Here is a 21,324-nt window from a genome sequence, read left to right on the forward strand (position 1 = left end):
AAGTGAGGTGTTTCCCTGTGGGGCCAGCTGGCAGGGGCGCTGTGGCGGGAGAGGCCTGGGCACCTTGCCTGAGCACGGGCTTCTGCACTCAGAGCTCCTCCAGACATAGGGGGCTACTGAGTGATCAGGGCCAGCTTTGTTTCTGAAGCAACAGCCCACCTGAAAGCCTTACCTGCTGGTCACATCTGGGGTCTTCAAAGCCTGAGGGAAACTTGGGCTCAAGGCCGGCTGGCCATGTCCCAGGGGGGAGCCGAGTGTGGGGACTAGACCAGAGGGGCATGACCTCTGCTGGCCACCCCTGTCGGCCGTGCCCCCACAGGCCGGGCTGTCTGTGTGAGCCTGGGGGATGCTGGCCCTGGCCTCTGCGGCCCCGCCCTGGGCTCTGGACGGTGGAGAGTCGAGAAGCTCTGGAGGAGTGGGTGCCAAGCTCTGGAGAAGCCAGGCGTTCACCACCAGTTGCAGGTGCCAGAACCCAGTACCGGCCTTGGCGACTGAATGAGGGTGCCAGCATGGGGGTGGAGGAGGGGTCCTTGGTGACTGCGTGTCTTGGTGTGTAAATACACCCTCGGTGAGGTCCGGTTTACCCGAAGGTGGAGAGGTGTGTGCATGACAGGCTGCAGTAGGGGTGGGGACAAGCAGTCATCCTTGTGTGTTCTGGAAAGTGCCCAGAGAGGCCACAGGCGGGAACAGTTTGGGGAAACCCTTGCCGGCCTGGCTACAGCCAGGCAAGCGACAGAGTGGCCGGCGCTTTATGACGGCAATGTCTTGGAGGGTTTGCCAAGCACTTTCTGTGAAGTCACTGGGACATTAAGCCCTTGGTTCAATTAAGTGGGTTAATACACTCTGTCCGATTCTGATGAATAATCACGTAATGTGATAATAGCAATAATGGAGCTATTAGCTGTGGTTATCGCACGTGCCCGCACTGTCCCAGGCACGCAGGGGAGGCGCAGCCCACATTCTCACACGCCCAGGCCTCATTTTCCACTCGTAAACCCCCCCTTCAAAGCCTTTCCAGCCCAACTCCCTATATCCATTTTCAGGACAAATTACCAACACTTAAAGAAATTGGTCCATTTTGCATGGAAGCCAAGTCCAAATTACTGTTACTTTCCCCTTTGTGTCTTGAAATGTAAAAATGAGTAGGGGCGGGGAGGTGGTGGGGACAGGGCACGGAGAAGGGGGGCAGGGGGGCGGAGGGAGAGACGTGTGTGAACAAGCGGAAGGGGACAAGCCTTCCTGTTTCGGTAAGAACGCGTTTCTGGAGGGATGTTTCAGGGTGCTCAGGCAGAAAAATGAGAAACGGTGTGCTTGTTAAACCCTGAGTAAGGCTAAGTAAGCATGACTATTTTTAGTAGTGTAGTAAAACCTTGGTAATTTGGACCTCTTTAATAAAGATTCCATGACCGTTCTGGCTGGCAGGCACACTGTGTGTGTGTGTGTGTGCGCATGTGTGTGTGTGCGTGTATGTGTGTGTGTGCGCGCGAGAGGTAGGGATGCAGAGGGGCCACTGCATTGTGGAATGGGGTGTGCAGTGAGGGGAGAGAAGGACTCTCCTCTCACGGTAACTGTTCTTAAACTCTGAGCCCTCTTTGCTCAGCAGTGAAAGATCATTACAAGTTAATCTTCGAATATTCCTCTTGGTACCCACTGATTTAATATCTTCTTCAAGGAGAATGTATTTGAAAACAGTATTTCATTTCTGTAAAAATCTGTAAATGTTTCCTTGACACCGGTCACAGGGACCTCTGCCCAAATGCGGCTGAATCCCGAGGGTTGACACGCCATCCCAGGCAGGTGGTGACTGCCACCTCCGGGGTGAGGGCCGGGACCTTGGGCAGAAGACCACCGCCCGCCCTACAGATTGCAGGTCTTTCTGTGTTTAGAAAAATATCGATTGTCTCAGTCCCTCAGTACAGAAGTGATGTATGTGCAGTGCAAAAAGCTTGGAGAAGACAAATGGAAATAAAACCCATTCCCCCACAAAGGCTGCTGGTGTTGACACCCTGGGCACATCCAGGAGTCTCTGTGCGTGTGGAAGAATCGCAACAGTGTTCTGCTCGGAGGTTTTGCAGCCTGCCTTGTTTTGTTTTTTAGACAGGGGAGCTCAGTAAAAAATAAAAATAAAAATAAAGTATTGGCAAACCTATTATTTAATTTTATGCTCAACTTATAGGGAAAAGCCACCCTCCCAGTTGCTTCCTCTTGCCCACACTGTAGATGCTCAGTAAGGGAAGTGTCCTTACTGAGGTCCCACTGCACCCTGAACAGAGGGGTGGACCTCGGGGTGAGGGCTGAGCAGGTCAGCTGTCCCTGGGGCCTCCCCAGGGCTGCCTGTGGAAGGAGCCACGAGGACGGGTTTTCTAACAAGCCGCAGACCAGCTCTGACGGGCATTCTGGGCACCGGCCTCTGAGTGCCTCTCCGGATGAGGTAGGGCATAAACAGACTTTTTTTTAAAGTTGTTGAAAAATACATGCAATGTGAAATTTGCCCTTTTAATCTGTTAAAAGTATACAGTTCAGTGACATTTAGTAGATTGCTATGCAGCCGGCACCACCGTCCGCCTCCAGAACTGGGTTACCGCCCAGGATGAAGCTCCAAACGCATGAAACAGTAGCTCCCCACCCCCTGTCCCCACTGCCGCTGGAGCCCCACTCTCTCTCCTGTCTGTCTGAGTTTGCCCGCCCTAACTCAGTGGCACCTCACCTAAGTGGAACCACAACCGTTGTTCTCCTGTGACTGGCTCATCTCACTTGGCGCAGCGTTCCCGAGGCTCCCCCACGCTGTAGCGTGTGTTAGGACGCCCTTCTGCTTTAAGGCTGAGCGCTGCTCCATTGCAGGGGTCTCACGGGTTCGTTCATTCATCGCTTCAGGGACCCTTGGTGGGCTGTGACCTCTCGGCTGTTGTGGTTCATGCTGCTGTGAATGTGGGTGTGCAAAAATCTGTTTGAGCCCCTGCTTTCTTTTGGGTCTCTATCCAGAAGTGCATTTCTGGGTCGTGTAATAATTCTGTGTTAAGTTTTTTAGGAATGGCCATACTGCTTGCCACAGTGGCTCTACCATTTTACATTCCTACCAGCAATACACAAGGGTTCCAGTTTCTCCACATCCTTGCCAACACTTCCTGTTTTCTGTTTTGTTTGTTTTGGGTGGTTTTGTTTTTTTGTTTTGTTCTTTTTTGGGGGCACAGCCATCCTCATGGATGTGTAGTGATATCTCAGTGTGACTTTGGTTTGCGTTTCCCTAGTGACTAGTGATGTGGAGCATCTCTTCATCTGCTTATTGGCTATTTGTGTGTCTCCTTTGGAGGACTTTCTGTTCAAGTCTTTTGCCCATTTTTGGATTGGGTTGTTGGGGTCTTTTGGTGGTGGTTGTTCAGACATAATTTTAAAAGCAGTGCCAAGAGCCAGCTGTGCTGAGAGGGAGGAGTGAGTGGAGGGAGAGAAAGGAGTGGGGAAAGGAAGAAAGGGCCAAAATATCTCTTGTGGAGTGAAGGGGGAGGGGAGGCAGCCCCTCAATATTTTATTCAGCAAATATTTATTGAGCACCAACTGTGTGCAGACGCTTCTCCAAGTGTTGCTCTCTGTATCTGTTTGCCCTGCGTCCTGGCTCTCCGGGCCCCCACAGGCTCTGTGGGCAGGCAGGCTAGGGCCTGAGTCCCTGCAGCCGCCTTTGGACAGGTTATCTGATGTCCCTGCACCTTAGCTTCCTTGTCTATAGGATGAGGCTCATGAGAGAAATTAAGTGTGTCCAGCGCACAGCAGGGGATGGAGCACGTGACATGGGGCCACGTGCCTGGGACACCCAGAGCAGCTTTGCTTCTGCGCTAAGGCCATCCTGCCCTTGGCCTCCACCCCACTCCAAGTGCAGCTTCCTGCACCCTGACCTGCTCCTCTGCAGTGTCCTGATTCACAGGGTTGCAGCCCCCTCCACCCTGGCTGACTCGGGCTCCCTCCAGCCACTTGATAGTGGGCAACACCTGCCAACTGGGAGACAGACCCAGGGCCCTGCAGAGTCAACACAGGAGCTGACGAGTGGGGTTCCCATGGTGAGAGGGGCAAGGGCTAGGAGGAAGCCCGGGAGGTTTCCTCCAGAGGGAGGCAAACTGGAAGCCCCTGTCTTAGATCTGAGAAACTTGTAATACCGAATGAGGTGGGAGTTTGGATCTAATGGTGGCTATTCCAGGGCCCTGCCTGCCCTCCCCATTCTGCAGCCCCTACCCTAGGGCGTCCTCAGTCCCTGTTGTCACCCGTGCCTCTACTCCTGTCTCACTGTCCGGGGAGTGAACTTGCTGAGGGCCAGTCTTGGGGCCTGCTGCCTTTTTGCTCTCCCCCAGAGCCCAGTTGAGCCAGCCTCTTGACATGAATTATCACCGTTTATCCTGGGCCCCAGCCCGACCCCCAGGACAAACGGGATTCCCTTCTAGAGGCCGTGCAGTGCAGTGGGTGGGAGCGCAGGCCTGGTCGGAGGGCCTGAGCACAGGCCCTGACTCTCTCTTATGTGTTTTACTCTATTTTATTGTTTTTGCCAGATGGCAGAATTTCATGGTTTTACTAACACAAACACAGTGTGCACACAAGCTGTCTATTCATTTTCTTCGCTGCACAGCCTGGCATTGGGGCTGGCGACCCTGACGGCTGGCTGGGCTGCTCTGTGCGCAGTGGCTGTGCGGTGGCAGGAGGAGGCGTTGTGAGCATCTCAGCACAGTGACATTTATTGCACATCCTCGGCACGTCAAGCTCCCTGACGTTGTGGACCAGGAACCTCCGCAAGCCCCCAGGGCAGCATGGGCTCTGTTTTCCTGTTGCTCTCCTAGCCAGCACTGGGCTCAAGGTCCGGCCCTTGAATCTGCTACTCACCCTTTTGTCATTGCCTCTGGGTCTCTGCCAGTCACGCTTAAGTCTGACGTACCAGTCTGACTGGTGCCGGAGGAACTCCTTGGTCCTCTCTCCCACCATCTCGGGCTTCACAAGGGTCTGAGGGCAGCCCTGGCGCCCAGTAGGGGACAGCTGCCACCTGTGTAGGCAGCACGAGGAAGAGAGGAAGAGCGACTCTTCCAATTAGCCTTGCCCCGCAAGCCCCCCTTGCTTCCGGTGTAAGAATAACAAGCCCCACCCTCCCGTGAGGAGCGAATGTTGAAATTCTTATAAAGGGCTTGCAAGAAGCCTGGCTCTTGCTCAGTAAGGGCCTGATGTTAGCTATTGATGAAATGATCAACACAAAAAGAAGCACTTGGTCACCTTCATCCTATGTTGCAGAGCCCGTACTGGCTGCTGACCTGCCTGCCCCCAGGCCGGGTGCCCAGCAGAGACTGGGCCTGGTTCCTCTGGGTCTCCCAGGATGGGTTGCTGAGGGCACACGTCGAGGGCGACGGGTCCAGGGCTGGGGGGAGGGGAAGCCTGGATGGAGTGGGCAAGTCAGTGGGCAGGACTGTCAGCGACGACTCACGTTGATGATACACCCAACAAAGCTGGAGCAAGGAAACCAGATTGGACCCCAAATGATATTTAATAATAACAACAGCACCATTAATAGTAACCATTTATCGAGCACTTACTATACCAGCACCTCAATGAATGTGTTATATGTATTATCTCATTTAATCCTTAAACAACTGTGTGAAGTGATTGTTGTTATTCCCTTTTATGGAAGAGGTAACAGAGGCTCAGAAACATTAAGTCTCTTGCCCAAGGGAACTCAGAGGTGGAGCCAGGACTTAAACCCTCTGTCTCGAAGACCCCATCGGAGGTTCCTGTGGATATCAGAGCCAAGTGACTGGCCCAGAAAATGGGAAGGTCAAGGGGCATAAAACCTCCCTGACTCTCATTTCCCAGACTGACCCTTTTGGTGACGAGGGCCTGCCGCTATCTCATGGGGACCTGAAGGGCGTCACAGAACCCCTCCAGGGCCTGGACTCCCTGGGCGTTGCTCCCTCCAAGGCAGGTCTTCCAGCTGTGGCTTCCCCTTGGATGCTGTGGCCCCAGGGAGTCCTGCAGCCAAGATGGGCCACATGCTAGGGGAGGACATCAGTACCTGTCCCTGAGTGACCAGGCTGTGGGTCGTTGTGCACAGTGGCTAATCCGGCATTCCTGTGGTGCCCCCGGAGCCTGCAGTGCCCACAGTGCCGGGTGCCAGCCCCTTGCCCCCCTGCCCCTAACTCATGGCCTCCCTAAACCTGCAGCTGCCCTTTGGGAGTGGCTTTGCCAGAACCAGGTAGAAACAAACCTGAGCTTCTGTTTCCTGGGGGCCAGTCACTTCAAGGTCATCCTCCACAGTCCCTGTTGCCCATGGCGCTTGGCCTGGGGCAGCCCAGTACAGAGAGTGGACACGGACCGGGTTTGAATCCACTGCATTCCTTCTGGCTGTGTGACCCTGGGCAAATGACCTGCACTCTTTAAGTCTTGGGGCCTCATCAGGGAAAGGAGTTAATGGGGACCCTTCCTTATAGGGTTGGTGTGTAGGTGAAGGGACTCATCAGTGAGGAGTGTACACTTAGCACAGGACCCTGGGCCACAAACGGGCTCAATGAGTGAGCGTGCTTGCCACTGAGGACAGGAGGAGTCTCCTCCCTGGAACAGCCTTCCCTGACACCCTGTTTAAAGCAGGACTCTCATTTTTTCTGACTCTCAGCACTTTTTCTTCAAGAGCACTCAGCCCAGTTTGTAATTATACACACGTTTGTTTACTTGTCCACAAGAGCAGCAACTGTGTCTGTTTTTCACCGCCCGACCCCCAGCACCAAGGGCAGGAACACAGTAGATGTTGGCTGAATGATTGGCACCCCTCCCCCATCTTCTTCAGGCAGAGCAGGGGTAGGACTTTCTGCCTCTTCTCAGAGCACTTGGCTTTCAGAGCCCTCAGTGTTCCTCAGCCCCTCCTCCAGAGCCGAACCTGCAGCTGGTGCAGCTGGAAAGGGCTGGAGTCTATCTGCTGTGCCAGCCACATAGCAGCTGGGGCAGCGCAGCTGGATGGAGCCCGAGGCTGGGTCTTACACTCACCTTGCTGGCCGAGATCCTCGATGAGTGATGGGCTCCTTCTGGGGCTGCTTCGACCTCCCCGCCCTTCTGCAGCTGTTTGGCCTGTGGCCCCACGGCCACAGCGAGTCCCCATCAGAGCCCACAGCCAGTCCCCATCAGAGCCCGTCTTTGCCCCTCTCTCACCTGGAGCAGGGCTTTTCTGGAGAAGTTTCTCTGCCTCCCACTTGCCTCCAGTCCTACCTCCTTCTAGGTCTCCCTGCCTCCTGCCCTCAACTGAGACCAGGGCCCCTTGGCCTTGGCAGATGTGTGAGGCTGGGGAAGGCGCTCAGAGTCCAGATGTGATTGTGTTTATGTTTCCAGAGAGTGAGGGGTCGGAGCTCTGGACTGGAGCCGCTGGGGGAGGAGTGGTCTGGCTCTAGCCCCCTGCCCCTGCCTTCGCTCCCCCACCTCCTTCCTCCAGCCTGTGTATCTGGCCCTGCTCCTCTCAGAACCCCACACTCCAAGTCCTGCAGCCCCAGGCTGGGCCATCCTCCTGGGAAGGACCCTGCCTCGTTCCTCATCCGAGGGTGAGAAAAGCAGCGGAAAGGTGCCTGGCTTGGGATCTAAAGACTTGACTCTGTGTGAGCTTGGCCCAGTTACATCATGTGGCTCATGCAGCGGAGCCTCCATTCGGTTGGGTCACCTGAGGAGCAGGGACAACACTCCTGACCTCAGAGGCGGTGCCGACCTGGTTGAGAACGTGTGAACGGGGCTCTCCAGCCATTAGCTCGGGGCTAAGCCTGCGGGTGTGCCCACTCCCAGCTCGGCGCGGCCGGCCGGCCTCCCTCTGTCCAGCTCCGGGGCAGTGCCACTTCCAGTCCCAAGGTGATCCTGAAGCAGAATTACCGACTCCTTTCCCTCTGCTGCAGCTGCAAATATTTTGTTTTGCCATTAGAGGTGACTGACTTAAGGAAAGCAGAATTTTACAGGCAGTTTACAGGCTGGTCTTGTTCAGTAGTTTCCAAATGCTGGGGGAAGGTGGAGGCAGCCCGGAGCCTCCAATAAGTTAGGATGGAAGGGAAGTGAGAAATGAGTTCGGTGTGTTGGACACTTTCTGCGGAAAGCTACACACCCCCGGATGGGACTGAGGGCGGGTGAGGGGAGGAGGGAGGCCCTAGCTAGACTGGCGGACCTAACATTCACAGTCCCCCTCAAATAGCCAGGGCAGGGCTCCAAGGTGGAGATACCCGGGCCCACAGGAGAAAAGGCAACCCCAGACCCAGAGAGGGTCTCAGCAGTCCCACCCCTACGTGCTGGGCAGACAAGGGTCGTGCACACCCCGAGAGCCTGGAGGGTCACTGCAGAGCCAGCCTAGGAAAAACCTGCAGAGGCCGGTGGCCGGGTTTTGAGCGGGGCTGGGAGGCGGTCCGGGTTAAGGCGATCCCGGTTAAGGCGGCCAGCGTCAGCAGCGCCAAGTCTGAGTAGCCCCACGGGTGAGCGCCCAGCGCGGCAGACTGGGAACTTGGAGTGCCCGGCAGCGCCCTCACGGGAGCCGGGCAGACAGGTCTGGAACGGTGGTGGGGAAGTAGGGGCTCAGGCCCTGGCGGGGTGCGTCTCCGTTCTTCCCTCCTACCCTCGGGCCCCCGGTGGCAAATTTCCCTTTCTACCCGCCTCCCTCCTCAGATGAAAGAAAGAGTCGGGGCTCGGCAGTGGTTAGCACGCTGGTACTATGTTTTTAATAGACGTACATGGACAAGTCGATATAGACAGATTTATAATTCTATACAGTCAGTCCGACATACACAGGGACGCTGTAAACAGGGGAGCGGGCCGGAGAGCGGGTGTGCAAAGTGGGCGCGGCGCGAGGCCCTGGCCGCGCCCCGAGCTCTCCCGGCTCGACTCTTGCACGGCGGGCGGTGAGGAGGCTCTGCGCCGGGACCGAGGGGCCACCTCCTAGCCTGGGAGCGGAGCAGAGGGCCTGGGTCTGCGGAGACGCTGGGGTGCTCGGAGCCAGCCCACACCATCCTCTCACCGCCAGCTGCGGCTACGTAGCCTTACAATAGTTTTCCCGGGCGCCGGGCAGGCGATGGTTCTCGGGGTGCGCTAGGGCCGCGTGAGGCTCCTGGGCGAGTCCTGGTCCCGGGCTAGACACCGTCATCCCCGGCTGAACGCCCGCTCCAACTCGGATCCGGATCTAGCTAAGGTTCGCTCGGCCAGGCCCAGCTCAGAGAGGGCATCTTGGTTCCTACTTGGGCCGGGGCCAGGATCCCGGGTCCCGGGCGCGTCCAGTTCACTGGCGCGGCGGCACAGCCGGGGGCCAGCGCGGCAGGAACGCGGGCTACGAGGGCCTCCTCTCGGGCCTCCGGGCCTGAGTGCCTGCCTCCCGCGCCACGTCCTCTGCGCGGAGGGGCCTGCTGAAGCCCAGGGGAGCACGCACACACCTTCCGCACCATCCCGAGGGAAATTGCAACTCATCCGTTTTTTCGCGGCATTTCGCTCCGACGTCTTTTTGTTTTGACTGGTTTTGGAGGGCAGAGTGGGGTCCAGAAAAGCAAACACAAAACCAACCCGGAGTGGGGTGAAGGAAGAGGGGGCGGCGCAGGCACGCGGCCGGGAGCCGCTAGCTGGGCCCCGCGTGCGTCCTCCGCCCCTGCGCCCTGCGGCCCGCGTGGCCCGGCCGGGCGGTCAGCTGTTGTACTGGCAGGCGTTGAGGCCCGAGGCCGGGCCCTGCAGGCCGCCGTAGCCGAACGACGAGTGCTGCTTGGACTTGAGCCGCAGGCTGGCTAGGCTCGAGTTGCACGTGTCCCGGTAGACGCTGTAGGGCGAGGCGGGCGTGCCGTACGGGCAGGCGCCCGGGGACATGGCGGAGTTAAGCGAGGAGCCGGTGAGGTTGTTGATGTTGTTGAGGCCCGAGTTGGGCATGCCGGGCACTGCGCCCGGGCCCATGCTCGAGGGCATGGTCATGGAGGAGATGGAGCTGGGTGCCGAGAACATGGACTGCGACGACAGCGGGCTCATGGAGTTGAAGAAGGTGAAGCTCTTGGTGGAGAGCGGCGCTGGCGCCAGGCTCTTGGCGGCCCAGTTGTTGTAGGAGTAGCCGGCTGCGTACACGTCCTCGTAGGGCTGCACCAAGCCGCTGAACTGCGGCACGTAGCCGCCCTTGCACAGGTCCAGCTGCTGGTTGCGCTCGCGCTTCCGCCACTTGGCTCGCCGGTTCTTGAACCAGACCTGGAGGAACGGGGCAGGACAGGGGTCAGGGCTGCTCGGGGCGGGAAGGCGCCCCCTGCCCCCCCTCACTTCCTTCGCTCTGACCGTAGTTTCTTCGATATTTCCGCCCCTGCCTGTTCTCCATAATGGTCGCTTTCCTGTCCCCAGAAGATACTAGCCTTTCTCGATTCCTGATCTCTATCCTCTTCTCCAGATTAAATCCGTTTTTTGTCTACTACTATGGATCCTCTAGTTTTAACAAATATTCGTTTTCTCCTTCCTCTCTCAACCAGGCCGTCTCTCACTTTCTCCCCCAACCGGCCCGAGCTAGCTCCTCAACAGCCAGTCTGGTTTCTTCTCCCTCGAATACAAAAGGTGTTTTTCTTCCCTGAAACTTAGGATCTTCCGACTCCTCCCCACTCTCCAACCTGCTTTCCATTCCTCATATGGTCTGTTTCCATCTTTATTTGCAATATTTGATATTCTCATTTCTTTTCCCAATTTTTTTTTTCGTTTGGTCCGCACGCTAGCCGAACCGCTTTCTTTTTTTTTTTAAACAGTCCATTTTCTTCGTTACCCCCATTTTGATGCTTTTGATTCCTCGCCAAATATTTAGTGTTTTCCTTCCTTTCCAAATATCTGACCTTCACCGATTTCTCTTAATAGTTGATTCTTTATTTTCTCAAATACTTGTTTCTTTTGCTTCTCCCTTAAATATTTAATTTTATCTCTGCCACCTAAGTGTATGCCAAATATGTTTCTCTGCAAATATTTAATTTCCTTCCACTCCTCACTAGTTGCTCTCTAATGTCCCCCTCCACTTTCTCCCACAAAGTTGATTCAGGACCCTTCTTTCCACACCTATCTGGTGGGTCCTCGCCCATCTTCCCCTGCATGCCCTCTGCCCTCCCTGGCAGCCCTCCAGCCCTGGGCTGTGTTTCCGCAGCTGCCTGGCTGACCCTGTAGCTCAGCCTTCCTCAGTCTCCAGCACTGAGCTGCCTGGTTCTCCCCCACCCCGCCATAAACGGCAGGACTGTGGAGTGCCTTTCACCAGGCTGGCAGGCCTGAGGGGGGAGGAGTGGGAGCTGGGGTTGTAGCAGGGAGCCCAGGTGGGACTTGGGTTTGGTTTGAGACGTGCTCCCAATATGATTAAATATTTGTGCACCAGAGACGAAATTATTCCCTTGCTGCGTTGGTAGGAGAGCCTTGCTCTCTCACTGGGAACGGAAGGGCGAGGAGAAGCAGGGTGCCGTTTGGTATTGGTAGGAAACCTTGTATCTCCAAAGGGACTGGACCTGGCAGTCACTCGCTCACCAGAGCTATCCCCCACACCTGACCCCATCCCTACAGGAAATGGAATTAGGGAAAAGGCCCAGCTACTGACTGGCCGAATGGTGAGGGACGAGTCAGGGAGACAAGCCCAGCAATTTTGGAGAAGCTGGGATGGATGGGACCACCGGTCCAGGAATTTTTGAGACCCCGAGACTCCCCACCTTTCAGGCCTGTGGCAGGCCACCAGGCAGGACCCGCCTTTCCCTTTTTTGGGGGGTGGGGTGGGGCACCAGCAGCTCTGAGGTCCCCAGCGGTGGGGAACCACATGCGCTGTCTAGGGTGGTCCCGCTGGGGAAGGCCCTGGGCCATATAGGGCACGGAAAGTTTCCTGGGGCCACAGGTCTTTGGGCTGGGGCTGCGGTGGAGCCAGAGGGTCTGTAGGATGCGGGTCAGAGGGATCCCAGACGCCAGCAGCCGAGGGTGCTAGCGGCCAAAGGGCCTGGCAGTAGCAGGGCAGACACGGCCTAGGGTGGAATCTGCTACATTGGGAAGAGGGAGCAGGTCTGTGTGATGAGGAACAGTGAAAGCTTGAGCGCGGGTCTAGCTTCGGAGGGCTGCGGCCGAGGCGCCGGCAGCCGTGTGTGTGCGCGCGCGCCCCGGCTCACCCTCACGCGCGGCTCCGTGAGGTTGGTCCACACGGCGATCTCCTCCCGCATGCTCATGTCGGGGTAGCGGTTCCTTTGGAAGGTGGCCTCCAGCTCTTGCAGCTGCTGGCTCGTGAAGTGTGTGCGTTGCCGCCGCTGCTTCTTCTTCTTGGCGGGGTCCTCCGCACCTCCGCAGCCCGCGCCGCCAGCACCACCGTCCTCCGGCCCCTTGGGTTCCCCGCTGCGCTCCTTCTCTGAGGCAGGCAGAATGGGGCTCCGGTCACCTTGTGCCTATGCCCTGGTGTATCCCATCCCGGCTCCATCGAAGGACCCGCCATCAGCGCCCTCCCTCCTGCCGGGGGCCCTGGAATTGTCTCCACTGGGAAGAGCCCGCTAGGCGCCTTCTGGTCAGTAGTCGCCTCTGGTCTGGGGTGCCTGGAGAAGAGCCCAGCCCGGCAGCCCGGCAGCCCAGCAGCCCCGCCGCGGGCCTGGGCTCCTGGCAGGGCAGGGCCTGCTCTCCCAGCTTGGCTCAGGCTTAGGCTTGAGCCCTACTTCTGATGTCACCGCAAATGTACCATTTTCAAGAGTTGGTCTAAATTTGAAGGAAGTCTCTGCTTTCCTGAACTGGGATCAAATTTTTCTAGCCTGAAGCTAGTGGGTCGGTGGAGCCCGAGCCGGGCAGCGTGACCCGCAGCCCCTCCACTTTCTTCTCTCCAGGGCTGCCTGGGGGCCGCACGGGGCGGGCAGGCAGGCAGGCAGACGCAGGCAGCCCCGTCCTGGGCCTCAGCTCCAGGCCTCTCGTCCCAAGGCCCAGGAAATTTCTCAGGCTGCAGCTCAGGCAGCCAGGCGGACAGACTCTGTCTAGGAGACCTGGGTGCTCTTCTGGCCTCTCCTTCGTAGCTACACAAAACGCAAGCAGTCGTAGAAACAGCGAAACATAAAAAAAGAACTCGGCAAAACACAGAAGCCCCTAAAAGTTCACAGCTCTGTGCCTAAAAGCATAGAAAGGGCCACAAACTTAAAGAGAGTCCGGTAGGAACACAGAGCAGATGCAAAGCAAGGCGCCAGAAACGCACCCCTGACCAAACACAGTGCGTGGTGCACAGCCGCCAGGCGGGCGGCGTTCACTTCTCTGGGACTTAAAAACCAGTGCGCGGATGGGGCGAGCATTCTAACCCCGTCTCAGTAACGTCCGTCCAGAGGCAGCATTCAAGTCCCGGGGAAATACAACACCACAGTTAGAGAACTTAAATTCCCCAGTTAACACCGGATTTTGAAATGGATTTTGAAAAACTACTGAGAAACGCGCCATTTTGGATTGACTTTTAAGAACCTCCCGAAGAACAATGTTGCATGTAGATATTTTAAATTCCAGAGAAATATGCCTATTAGGGTAATTCTTTCTGTATAGAAAAACAGTCAAAAATTTAAATTTCCCCTCGTACATTTTTTTAAACAACCTATAACTGTTTCTCTGGGCTTTAAAAATAAAAACTAAGCAAAGGCCACGCTTAAAACTTTTGAAAACAAAAGCACAGTTCAGCATTGTTTTACAAAACCAAGCAAACAGAACCTCTCAGAGAAAGTCACTTAGGGATGCAAAACAGAAACAAATAGAGATTAAAAACCCGCGGAGAAGCACTCTGCGGTGGAGGAAAGAATGAGCGCAGAGCGGCGGGTGGCGCGGGCAGTGGGGAGCTCCGAGGCGGCGCCGGGGCAGGGCGGCGAGTGCGGGAGCTGAGCGGGAGCTGAGCGGGACCCGGACGGTTAGGCCGGCAGGGATCGGCCGCGCCTGCTCACACTGCCCGCCCCGGGCCGGCTCGGCCGGGGAGAAGAGCGGACTTCCAACAGTGGGGCAGTGGCGAGGGAGACGCGGCTGAGCAGAGTCCGGGCCCTGGCTGGGCGGCCCGGCGGCCCCCGGCTCCCGCGACGCGACGCGACGCGACACGACACATGTGGGGTCGGGATCCCTAGGTTAAGGGGTCCTGCCCCGAGCCCCGCGGCACCCAGCGGCCCGCTGTCCCTCACTGTCCCCTGTTTTCCTTTTCCTTGAGGTTGTCGCCCCGTCTCGCCCCCAAGTTTGCTTTCCTGACTCTTCCTGCCACCCCCTCGCTTTGGTGTCCCCTTCTCCGTCGGTCACCCACGGCCGGCGTGTCTGTCCCGCTGTGTCGCTCTGGGCGCTTTTCTGTCGCTCGCCGCCCCCTTCCCTTCTCGATCTGCTCCCCTCGCCCCGGCGGCCCGCGGCGCCCGCTGCGCGAACCTAGCTTTCCCCCGGTCTCTGCTCCTGGTCAAGGGGGGCTGTCAGTTCGCCTCCAGGGCGGTCCGTCCGCGCATCGGCTGGCCTCAGGGGGAGTGGGGACCGCGTGGGAGCGCCTTCGAACGGCACTAAACGTCCGCTTCACGGAGCGAGTGAATATCCGCGTTCGCGGGCAGATGGAGAACGGGAGAAGGAAATGTCCTGACCCAAAGCGTGGAAGCCAGGCCTGTCCCCCGCGCGCCGGGGCGGGTTCCGTGTGCGCCTCCCGGGAGCTGCGCTTACCTGGCAGCTCCGTGTCGGACGACTCGCTGGCGGAGTTCTCGAGCGGCTCGCGGGGGTCGGCGGCGCGGGCCAAGTGGAAGGCGGGCCCCATGTCGTGCGCCGGTGGCTGCGGTGGCCGCAGACCTTCCGGCAGCCGCTCCAGGCTCATGCCCCCCTTGAAGGCGTCCATGGAGGCGGGGACCGCAGCGGGCGCTCCAGGGGCCGGGGCTGGGCCGCCCGGCCGCCCTGGCTGCGACCTGAGGGGACAAGAGCGCAGTGCCTAAGCGGCCAACCCCCAGGGCTGCCCGCGCCCGCAGCGTCTTTGCGCCCGCCCCATGGGCCGCCTGGGGCTGCGGGGCCAGGCGGGCGGCAGCAGCAGCGGTTCCTCGCGACCCGGCGCCCGGCTTCGCGCTCCGCTCCCGCCGCTCGGGCCTCAGCCGCCCGCCCGGCCCCGGCTCCGGCACCCGATCCGGGGCCGGTTTCTAAGGCTCCGGCCGGCGCCGGCAGAATCTGTCTTAAAGCGACAGCGCGTACCGCCAGGTTCCAGCAGTCCCTGCGCCAGGGGTGGTGGGTGGGGTGGGCCCGGGTGGGAGGGGGCTGGGAGGCGGGAGCGAGCTAGCGAGGGAGCGCGGGCGGAATCCAGCCTCGAGCCGCCCGCGCCGCCGGCGCGCCCTCTCTGCCGCCCTCCCTCCCCGCCTCGCCCGCGCCCTCCTCCCAGGCACCTTCCCTCGCCTCCCCGCCCCCTCTCCCCACCCCCCGCGGCCTCTCCCTCCTTCCCCGGTGACACACCGAGTTCTCCCTGGGCCGCACAAAAGAAACGCGTCTGGCCTGCACGTCTCGCGCCCACCTCGAGCCCCGAAAGGCTTGGTTCGCTCAGAATCGACTCCTATCTGGGCCGAGAAGTTCCCAGCCCCCGGGCGAGAACAGCTCAGGACGAGTGCACGTTCACTAAGCAGGACCGCACGGAGCGGGCGCCTCCGCGCCAGGGCCCGGGCAGGGGCAGAGCCCGGGGCCCGTCCCGCCAGCTCCCAGCAGCGTCCTCGTCGAGGGGCCACCGGCCCCTCCTTCCTCAGCCTCTTCTCCGGGGACCGGAGCCCAGCTGAGTGACAGCAGCCTGCGCTCTAATGGGCCCCCGGATGCTGCCTCCTAATTAGCTTGGACCCTCTCCCCCCGAGGCTGCTTCTTAGGCCCCCGCCTCTGCACCGCAGTCAATTTTCCGGGATTGGGATAGAACTGATGGCTTCTAATCAGATGAAACGTTTCTGTTGGCTCCAGGCCGTTGGCGAGTGCAGCAGGAGACCCCCAGAACCCCACTGAGCTCCACAGCCTCTTCCGTGGGGCTCTCTCCCCTCGTTTTGCACCTTTAACCGTCTGGCCAAATCCACCAAGCACAGGGTGGGCCTCTGCCCCCTTCAGGGCAGGCTCGTTGCCGCCTGGGGCCTCCCCGTGCAGGCCTAGGAGGCCAGGTGAGGGCACTTTCACAACCGCGGCCGCAGCCAGGAGGCCTCCAGTGGAGCTTCTCTTGGGCACGGTCCCCTCCCTGCTCCCGGGAATGATCCCCTCCTGGAGTCCTCCTCCTTCCGTGGAGTTTGTTGAAGGATTTTGCTCAGCAATTGTTAACTGGCCCTGAGTCCGCAGAGTCTTGAGTAAACAGGTGACAGCTGGGGCGGTAGGGTGCGACCCTGACCTGTTTTCCCGGCCACAGCTGGACCCTGGGCCGCCCTCCGCTCCTCGCCTGCTTACCAGCCCCCCAGACAGGAGCAGAGCGGGGCTGGACACTGGCCGGGGGACAAACACGGTCCTACTTCCAGGCCCGCTGCCTTCCCCCAGGGCGCAGTGCATCCTTGTCTCCCCCTGGGTGGGGGGTGTCCCTGCTTGGGGGGAACGTGCAAGCTGTCAGCCTCTGGGGTGCTCTGCAGGCACTGCCTTGAGCCCTCACCCTGGCTCCCCTCAGAGGTCCTCCCCCAAGCTGAGCTCTTGGTGAGGACCGCAGGGGCAGGGGCAGGGGCAGGCATAGGCGCAGGATGGAACCGGGCTGCCTCAGACTCCCTTGGTTTCACCCTGAGGCCGGCAGCTCTGGACCCCAGGGAGAAGGCACAGTTCCTCGGGGCCTGGCCCACGCTCACTGGTTGTGCATGAGGACAGGGGCAGGGTCTGAGGCAGAGGCCAGAAGCATCTCGCACTTGGGGTTGGGGAGTCTCAGTTGATCCTGCCCTTTCCTCCCGAACGGAAGTTTCTCTAAGTTGAGCACCCCCCCCTCCAGCATGTGTGGGGGCGAGGTAGGAGGGGGACTTGGTGAGGTATGGTTGCTCAGCATTTGTCATCAGCCCCGTCTTTTACCACACAGTTCTCGGCTGAGTCTCCGAGGTAGCAGGTACCTTGGAAGTCCCCAGGTGCTGCTGCGCGCCCGCCCGGGAGTGCCCCTTCACCTACTATGCTGTGGCTGCTTTTACTGGGACTGGACAGCTTGCCACGGGCAGGGCACAGGAGCGTGCGCACACACCTACGTGGTGCACACACATACAAGTGTGCTGTGTACCCACAGACACACGTACTCACTGCATCCTCACACAGATTGCTGAGCACAGTCACATAGGTGTATGCACCACCGGGCCTCGGGTCCCAGAATGCCGACGATGTTTGGCACAAAACCTGGCCGGCAGGGGAAAGGAGGTGCGTTCAGGCCAAGGTGGGAAGCACAGTGCCTTCTGGGTGGGGACCCGGGATAAATGGTCTGCCTGTGGGTATCACAGGGTTGAGGGTCACAGCCTGTCCACTCCCCAGAGGGTCTTAAGAGTCAGGCCTTCCATGAATGGGGACTGTTTTGTGACTCTGCAGCTTTAACTATTCACTCTGGGGGCTTGCGTCACTCACTCTTGATGGATTTAATGCAGTTATTGAGCACCTGCTGTGTGCCCCTCTGCTCCCAAGCCTCTGGCAGCCAAAATACTCCCTAAATTTGGGGATATCGATGCCTGCTCTGTGGATGGAAATGCCCTGGGGCTACTATGGGCGATGCTTCATATGTTCAGGGCCCTGAGCCCCAGAGAGGGGCTGAGCCTCTGGGGGACTGCCCTGGCGAATCTGCTCTGCTGGATCCGGGCAGTGCCGAACCAGCAGGGGCCCCTGGCCTGCTCCCGGGTGTTGCAGAGAAGGGACCTGGGCGAACTCTCTCTCTGTCCCCAGCCACACCCTCCGCAGGCCGATACCCCAGGCAGGGCAGGGGCTTCTTTCTTTCACTGTCACAGATATCTCCCCCCCCCCACACACAAACGGGACAGGAGGCAGCTGTCTTTCAGGAGTAAATGTGGGGGTCCAGTGTTCCCTGGCTTTGATGTGTGACCTTGGGCAAGGTTCAGCCTGTGCTGTGCCTCAGTTCCCCTGTCCGAATGGGACACAGCCATCCCCGCCTGCTGCTTCCGCCTCCAGCGCACTGGACAATGGGACATGAGGAGAGGAGGGAAGGGGGCTTTCTGGAGTCGGAACCAGGTGCCCTGCTGTCCACCCTCCAGGCCACACAGAGCTATCAGTGACTTTGTGACTTCAGGGAAACTGGGACTTAGAGTCCTGGCCGGGCCCGAGCAGAGAGGAGCCAGGCTGCCATGGGGTCGAAGTACTTGCTCGGGGACCCCTCCTGGGGCTGGGCTCCCTCGAGACAGGCTCTGCTCCCAGGAATGGTTTGGTACTTTTATTTGGGAAGGGTGGTTGGAGGGTCCTCACGGAGGGCATCCTTCCACCCATTCATGGGGGTGCCCTGCCCTAATCTTCAAATATGAATGGAGGGATTTTAGGAAAAGGGAAGGAATGTGCCGGGGCTTGCCCCCAGGGCCATCCACAGCTCTCCGGGACATTCCAGCCCTAAGCCTCTTAGGCCATGGAGAAGTTCAAACTAGAAAACCCAGTTTTTGGGAGTGCAGACGGGACCACCTACGGCCTTCCGCCTGGTCTAAGACCCCCTCCCCAATAAAAGCTTTTATTTCTTTGAATGTAATTACTGGGTGAGGGGGGAAAGAGGCGCTCAGGTAGGCGCTGGGAGCAATCTCACTGCATTCTTGAGACTTCAGGGGACCCCGACCTGAAGCTTCCTGTCAACTAGGCTTTCCCCGCCTGACCTGGTGGGGAGAGAGCTGGGGTGTATTCAGGCAGGATGGCTAGGTGGGGTGCCCGTGGGACCCTGGAACTCAGAGCTCTTGCCAGCAGCTGGTGAGGGCCCCTTGGTGTCCCTGCTCGTGGCTCACCCAACTCCACCGTGGGTATCTGATTCCTGAGAGCAGCTGAGCCGAGCAGGAGAGAAGGCCAGGAAAGTGGCAGTGGCTGGTCGAGTGACTGGGGAGCAGAGGGTCGGTTTTTGCGGTATCACAGCCTCCTCTTCCCAGGATCTCCTTTGCAGGGAGAAGGGCACTCTGAGCCTGGCTGGGAGGTCAGCGAATGCCGCCTCTGTGTCCTACAGTCCAGGAGCCCGGTCTCCCTGTCCCAGTCTGCCTTCTTTCCTTTTCCCGGTAAAGATCAGGAGTCCCCAAGAAGCCTGGAGAAGGGGCAGGGGCCCAGGAAGCCCCCTCCTGCGCCGCCCCTGCTGCCTGTAGCTTTTGCCTTTCCTCAGAATCTGCACCCTCCACCCAGTGGACAGCAACCCGGGTTGCCTCCCTCTGGCGCTCCTGGCTGCCAGAGACCGTGGGATGCCAAGAGAATACTGAAGCTCCGTTTCTCAGAGAAGTCAACTTAAATATTTTAAGAGGAAGGGAATGCCTAAAGAGGAAGACCTCGGAACCAGGCTTCCAGCCTGGGGCTCCCATTTCTGCGGGGCTCTCCTTTGGCCCGCGCTGAATCCGCGCGGATTCAGAAGGCTGGTCAAATTCGGGACTCCAGACCCGGGTCTGGAGAAGCGGCTGTGTGCTCGGGAACGCTGCGCCAACAACTACACCCTGGAAGAAGCCCCGGGAATGTCTTTATTGAATTTTGCGAAGAGCATTTGGGGCTTCTCTCAGGGTAAGAAAAAGCCCGACCCGCGCCAGCGAGGCAGGCAGCGGGGCTGGGAGCGCCTCTGGGGCGTCGGGGTCCGCGGCGAGCAGCGCTGCAGCCGAGGCCGATGGCTGTGGCTTTTCTGTGGCGTAGCTGCCCCAACGAACAAGCGAACCAACGAAGCAGTTTCGTTTAGGAAAAATACCCTCTTGACACGAACCTGAGGCCGAAGTCCCCGGCGTTCCGAGGGGCCATCGCTTCCCCTCGTGCTGGGGCCCGTTCCCGCAGCGGGGAGGGCAGGCGGCCCTGCCGCCCTCCCTTTCTCCTAGAGGTCCCCAGCGGCCCCTGCCGCCAGGAGGGGCTGCGGAAGCCGTCCGGGGCTGTGCCCTCGAAGCTTCCGCCCTTTTGCGGTGCCCGGGACCGAAGCGTGGGGTGGGTCCGCCAATTAGGTGGGGTAGTGCGGGCAGTGGCAGCTGTGACCCTGAGCTGGGCGCGTAAACCCGCTGCCTGCGCTGCCCCGATGGCGCCTGGCTTCCTAGCACTGCGCGTAGTCCCGCCGCCCGCCGGGCCCCGCGTACGCCGGGCGCCGACAGCGGGGAACCCGCCCACCACCTCCCGCAGCTCCAATACCGCGGAGACCCAAAGCCCGCGTCCCAGCGACTCTTACCCCACCCCGGAATGCGCTGTGTGTGCGGCTGGTGTGCTCTGTGCGCGGTCGTCAGGTCGTCAGGGACTCCGGCTCAGGTTTCGACTCCGGCGGCCCCAGCTCCAGTTGCGCCTCCAGCTCCACGCGCACTTTCGCCCCCGCTGGTTCGCTACATCCCAGCGTGCAAGGTCGGGGCTGCCTCGGCTGGGCCCGCTCCTCCCGCTGCCGCCGCCCGTCGCCCGCGGGGAAGGCGGGGACACGGGCGGGGAGGCGGGAAGTGGGGAGGGGAAGCGAGGCGCTGGCCTGGACTAGCGGGGAGGGGGCAGCGTGCCGTCCTGCGGGCTAGGGGTCCGGGCCTCCCTCGGGGCGCAGGCAGGGGTCTGTGCGGCAGTGGCCAGGACCTGAGGCCCGGGAGCAAGCCTGGGAACTGGCTCTCGGAGGAGGGGCCCGGCCGCATTCGGACGAAGCCGAGACGAGTCCCGGCCTGACCTGTTGCACGTTCTCTCCCTGGGGCTCAGTTTCCCACCTGACCGCGAGTTCCCTTTAGTCGGGGTCTGGTCAGAATTTCCTTGGGTCCTGCCAGGTGACGGTCAAGACCATGTTCTGCGATTCGACCTTTTCCCCTTTCTGCTCAGCCTGCGGGAGGGAGCTGGTCTTGCGTGTTGGCCGGGAGAGTCGCTGGCACAGAGCTCGGCAGCTTAGGAGGTTTGAGGACAGACCCCAGGGTGTGTGTACGATTGGGGAGGGGCAACCACCCGACTTGCCCTGCCTGGAGGATCCCCCTCCCTCACCCTCCTCTCAGGGGCTGGGCTGAGGAGGAACTGGGAGAAGCCCCAACAAGGACAGATGCTTCTGTGGCCCCTAGTCCAGCTCCTCGCCTGCTCGCCGTCCAGCAGTGGCCCTTCTCGGCCCTGGCACAGGGGACGAAGCCATGCATGAGGCCTTATTGGCCTCTCCCTGGCTGGTGGCCACTGGGAGATGGGCAGGACTTGGCGGAGATTGAGTTCCATTTGCAGGTGACTGTTCTCCAGTGTTGCCCATGGCCAGGTAACCTGGAAGGGAAGCCTCGTGGGGGAAGCCAAGTGGCTGAACAGGCTCCTGCTTCCCCTAAGCGCCTAGTC

General features: G+C 59.7%; 1 protein-coding gene across 2 annotated transcripts; it reads right to left on the minus strand.

The window, feature by feature from the left end:
- Window positions 1-8,667: 8,667 nt before the first annotated feature.
- On the minus strand, window positions 8,668-20,414 carry PITX1 (paired like homeodomain 1). 2 transcript variants are annotated; one of them, XM_036013745.1, is made up of 4 exons: window positions 20,225-20,414; window positions 14,620-14,855; window positions 12,102-12,334; window positions 8,668-10,185 (listed from the first exon to the last, which is right to left on the minus strand). In XM_036013745.1, exons 2-4 carry the CDS (start codon window positions 14,786-14,788, stop codon window positions 9,643-9,645), a joined length of 945 nt encoding a protein of 314 aa, XP_035869638.1. In that variant the 5' UTR covers window positions 14,789-14,855; window positions 20,225-20,414; the 3' UTR covers window positions 8,668-9,642. The 2 variants fall into 2 exon arrangements, with proteins under 2 accessions (XP_035869638.1, XP_028384626.1); XM_028528825.2 differs by lacking the exon at window positions 20,225-20,414 and having other exon boundaries at window positions 14,620-15,128.
- Between the last annotated feature and the right edge of the window lie 910 nt (window positions 20,415-21,324).

This window comes from Phyllostomus discolor, chromosome 13, assembly GCF_004126475.2.
Source record: "Phyllostomus discolor isolate MPI-MPIP mPhyDis1 chromosome 13, mPhyDis1.pri.v3, whole genome shotgun sequence".
Classification (NCBI taxonomy): domain Eukaryota; kingdom Metazoa; phylum Chordata; class Mammalia; order Chiroptera; family Phyllostomidae; genus Phyllostomus; species Phyllostomus discolor.

Coding starts and splice junctions, on each gene's coding strand:
- PITX1 (XM_036013745.1), bottom strand. CDS start 14,788: ATGGACGCCTTCAAGGGGGGCATGAGCCTGGAGCGGCTGCCGGAAGGT. Junction 12,335..14,619: donor GTCCGACACGGAGCTGCCAG/GTAAGCGCAGCT, acceptor TGCCTGCCTCAG/AGAAGGAGCGCAGCGGGGAA. Junction 10,186..12,101: donor TCACGGAGCCGCGCGTGAGG/GTGAGCCGGGGC, acceptor CCGTTCCTCCAG/GTCTGGTTCAAGAACCGGCG.